This window comes from Octopus bimaculoides, chromosome 20 (assembly GCF_001194135.2).
Source record: "Octopus bimaculoides isolate UCB-OBI-ISO-001 chromosome 20, ASM119413v2, whole genome shotgun sequence".
NCBI classification, from domain to species: Eukaryota; Metazoa; Mollusca; class Cephalopoda; order Octopoda; family Octopodidae; genus Octopus; species Octopus bimaculoides.
In genome coordinates, this window is record NC_069000.1 from 15,657,455 (window position 1) to 15,662,211 (window position 4,757).

Here is a 4,757-nt window from a genome sequence, read left to right on the forward strand (position 1 = left end):
CAGTAATAGATAACAATGCAGAGACTGTCAAGAAAACAACTTCAGAAAATAGCGTTGATGAAACCCGTGTTTCACTAATGGTAAATATATATTTATATTACATTTGTGTATTTGTTTTGTATATATATATATATATATATATATATATATATATATATATATATATGTATGTATGTATGTTATAGGCAGAATTTTACAATTTTTCAAAAGGAACTTAGGCATATGTTTACAGTTGTTGAAAATCTCAGTCCTTTACCAGATTAATTTGTCACTATTTTTTCCAGTCTTATAATTTAACATCTAAGGGTGATAACTCTTTTACCTTTTCACTTATTTCTGATTACATTTTTGTTTTGTTGTGTCTGGGGAGAGTCATTCTCTTTTGGTGCCTTATAATTTAACACACTCACCGGTAAAATTTCCACTTATTTCTTTTTTATTTTTCTAAAATTTTCGTTGCGTCTTGCAACCTTTTCAATAGTTTTGACTCTGTCCGTTGCTCACACTGCGTTCCTTTTTGTTTCTTTGTGCACATATGTGTGGATCAGTGTGTATGTGTGTGCCTATACATGCATGCATGTATGTATGCATGCATGTATGTATGTATGCATGTGTGTGTATGCATGTATGTGTGTGTGTGCATATGTATCTATCTATGTGTGTACATTTGTATGTATGTATTCTGCACATTCATGTATTTTTGTTTTGTGTTTGGTGAATTTGGTATTGATCTCTATTTTGTACAATGATCACTTCTACCCAGAAATAAAGATCAATACCAAATCCATCCTCTGGTTACTTAATCAGTTATCATTATCTCAACTAACACTGTAGAATTCCTGAAGTATATTCAACAGAAAGCTGCAGATAACACCAGGTAGCCTAAACTGTGCCAGTGCTTTATTCCACATTTCAACACACTAATCGACATATACTCATTAGTCCAAAACATTAGGCATGGCTGTGTGGTAAGAAGCTTGCTTCCCAATCACATGGTTCTGGGTTCAGTTCCACTGCATGGCACCTTGGGCAAGTGTCTTCTACTATAGCCTCGAGCTAACCAAAGCCTTGTGAATGGATTTGGTTGATGGAAACTGAAAGAAGCTTGTTATATATGTATATATGTATTCTTCCTTTTATTCTTTTATTTTTTTTAGTCATTTGACTGCGGCCATGCTGGAGCACCACCTTCAGTCAAACAAATCGACCCCAGGATTTATTCTTTGTAAACCTAATACTTATTCTATCAGTCTCATATATATATAGGTATATATTTGTGTGTTTGTGTCTGTGTTTGTCCCTTCACCATCGCTTGACAACTGATCTTGGTGTGATTACATCCCCGTAACATAGAAGTTTGGCAAAGAGACTGATAGAATAAGTACCAGGCTTACAAAGAATAAATCCAGGGGTCAATTTCTTTGACTAAGAAGGTGGTGCTCCAGCTGGGCCACAGTCAAAATGACTGAAACAAATAAAAGAAAAAAGAAGCATATATATATTTTATCAACTACATATGCTTAACACATACATTCCAGGTACTTGCTGGTAGGATGCGATTTGGCATGGTGGAGAATAGTTTCTTAGAGAGCTAGGTGTTAAAACACCTGAAAGTCGTGGACAGGCAAGATAACTCACAACTAATCACATCCAGGAGTGATAGACATTAATGATTTGCCATTTCTGTGGCTTATTAAAATCACATACCCAGACAGCGTTGGAGATGAATCATGGCAAGGTGAGATTTTGAGGGATTTCTGGTTACCAGATCTTGACCAGTTGTTTGAGCAATCATTTAGATCTTTCCTTGGTGGCTATTACAGATATGTATAATGGTGATATATATATGGCTTGTACCAATCACCCATTTCATTTCTTTTTCCCTTTTCTGTCTTTGTTCTACTATTTCAGACAGTCAACACAAGTGACGGAAAGGATAAACAAACCGTTACAAAGAAAACGTCTTGCATCCATTCCATTCTTAAAAACCTTGCTATCTTCTTTGACTATGAAATACTGAAGAATGCAAACACCATATTCATGATCACTATCTATTTTCTATGGTCTGGTGAGTATGAGGCTTTTGTATACATTATACACAATACAGAATTTTTACCTGCTCCTTTTCTGCATATCAAGTGTGGGCATCGCATAGAGGGGTGTCTTTTATCTCACTTGCTAAAACTTTTGTCTGTGGTTTACTATCAATCTGTTTTGTTTTGTTTTGTTTTGTTTGTTTTTTTTCTTGTTTTTTTGTCATTCTAAGTTTTGCTTCTATATTTGGAATTTCTTCTCTACAACTTCAACAAATTCAACTACAAAAAATAGGTCTTTGGCCTACTGAAGTTCCCATAAACGCACCATGTATACCAGTGTACAGGGCGGAATTTGAACTTTAAAAAAATCACCCCAAAACTAGGGGTCAACTTATGTACCCCATATAAAATCTGAACCTCAACTTCCTGTGGTTTAAAATAGCACCAATTTCAATGGAGAATAGTGTAAAGCACTCACATAAATCCTGTGGTTCTACAGATACTTGTACATATCGATGGAGAACACCATATAACACTCACAGGGATCCTATGGTTCTGTAACTTAGCAATTCAGCCAAAGAGACCAACAGAATAAGTACTATGCTTACAAAGAATAAGTCCTGGGGTCAATTGGCTTGACCCCAGTCAAATTACTGAAAGAAGTAAAAGAATACAAAAAATAAAAATTAAAGAATTCACATCCCAGACATTTCAAAACTGCAAGATAATGCAGGGTTAATTGAAAACACTGCAAAGAACTTAGCAATACATTTGACAAAGAAATTTGAATGCAAAATGGTTAATCTTTTTCTTTTTTCTTTCTTTCAGTAAACTTTGTCGTGTACGTGTATCTTCCTCTCTATTCCAAGATTTTGGGTGTAGATGGTACTTTGCTGATCTCACTCAGTGGAGTAGGCTTCACCACAGGACAATTCCTGCTTGGAATTTTCATAGACTTTCTCCATATCAAAAGTGATTATATGATGACAGCCTCGTTATTCGTCATGGGCAGTTGTGGCATTGCCATTCCACTTGTAGTCAAATTTTATCCGTTAGCAGCAATTCTACTCATCTGGTCTATAGCTGGAGGTAAGAAAGAAACATTTAGTGTTTTCTTGTATGTGTGTGCACATGTTTATACATAAATGTGTGTGTGTGTGTGTGTGTGTGTGTGTGTATGTGAATGCATGCATGTGTCGGTGTGTGTACATGTGTGTATCTGTGTGAGCATATATATGTCTATGTGTGTGTATGTGTGTGTGTGTGCATGTGTACATATATGTATGTGTGTGTGAGTTGTATGTATGTGTGTGTGTATGTGTATGTGTGTGTGTGTTGGGGGTACAGACATGCCTGTGTAGTAAGAAGTTTACTTCCCAACCATGTGGTTTTCGGCTCAGTGCCACGCAGTGGCACATTAGGTGTCTTCTACTACAACTCCAGGATGACCAAAGACTTGTGAGTGAATTTGGTAAATGGAACTGAGAGAAGCCTGTCATATGTGTGTTGACAACTGAGGCTGGTGTGTTTATGTCCCCGTAACCTTGCAGTTCAGCAAAAGAGACCGATAGAATAAATACTAGGCTTACAAAGAATAAGTCCTGGGGTCGATTTGTTCGACTAAAGGTGGTGCTCCAGCATGGCCGCAGTCAAATGACTGAAACAAGTAAAAGAGTAAAAGAGTAAAAAGAGAGTACTAGAAAGTATTTAAGGTATTTAATTAAGCAAATTACCCTCCCTACCTGTCTGTTGCCTATCACAATAATATCCTGTTGACAATATAATATGTCTTTTACTTATGTATATTTTTGCTTTGTCATTTTATAGCTAACTTTTCTGTCTTTGACAGGGTTCTGTGTTTCACTACGAGTAGTATTTACAACATTGATAGTAGGATTTGAAAATCTAGCAAGTGGTTACAGTTTATTAAGTTTGTTCAATGGAATTGGTTATGTAATAGGACCACCACTATTTGGTAAGTAGCGTATTTACTTGATTTGCATATTATGTTTATTGTCGTGACTAAGAAGTGAAGCTCTCTTTATAAGAAATCAATCAATATTATTGACTGATAACATATATCAGAGTTGTTTCTCTTTGGTATCTGATACTGAAGAGAAATAAAACATACAAAATACTTCTATCAGTCCAATAGAAAGTGTTCTGAGCAGACTATGGTGTTTTGACACCCTTTTCTCTGTGAAAAATTGTAGATAAAAGCCTTTTACAGGCTTGTTATCTCTCAAACATATTTGAACTGGGTTTAAATTTGTTTATATACATAAGAAAAGCTAGGAACAAGCTAGATAATGACGAAGCACTAACGAAAATTTTGAGAGCATATAGAATATGACCAAATCCAAATACTAATTCAGGAAATTCACCAGCAGAGTTAATGTTTGCACATGAGACCTTTGGAAATATGCTAACTCCTGACCGAGACCTTTGGAAATATGCTGTGCGTGAGAAGACCCGGCAAGCCAAGTGAGACCAAAATGCAAGGCCTCTGCCAGGGATATAGCTAGCCCACTTATGCATACCTTTCCTTCATTAGACAATAAACTCTGATTGCAAAAACCTGTTGAGGCAAGTGAAATCGAAATCGAACTAAATTCGACACCTGGTCCCCATGCCAACGTCTCCTTTATTGGACACTAAACTCTGCTTGCGAAGACCTGTTGGGGCAAGCGAAAGCAAAATCGTGATGGCACCACCGTTCGA

The 4,757-nt window shown here is 36.3% G+C and overlaps 1 protein-coding gene across 1 annotated transcript in view; it reads left to right on the top strand.

Annotated features, from left to right (window-relative positions):
• LOC106875656 (monocarboxylate transporter 14) overlaps positions 1 to 4,757 on the top strand; it is a 21,557-nt gene that overhangs the window by 15,075 nt on the left and 1,725 nt on the right. Inside the window, exons 3-6 of the mRNA XM_014923895.2 lie at positions 4 to 80; positions 1,912 to 2,068; positions 2,865 to 3,125; positions 3,886 to 4,011. Coding sequence (XP_014779381.2) covers positions 4 to 80; positions 1,912 to 2,068; positions 2,865 to 3,125; positions 3,886 to 4,011 — 621 coding nt within the window. The remainder of the gene's footprint in view (positions 1 to 3; positions 81 to 1,911; positions 2,069 to 2,864; positions 3,126 to 3,885; positions 4,012 to 4,757) is intronic.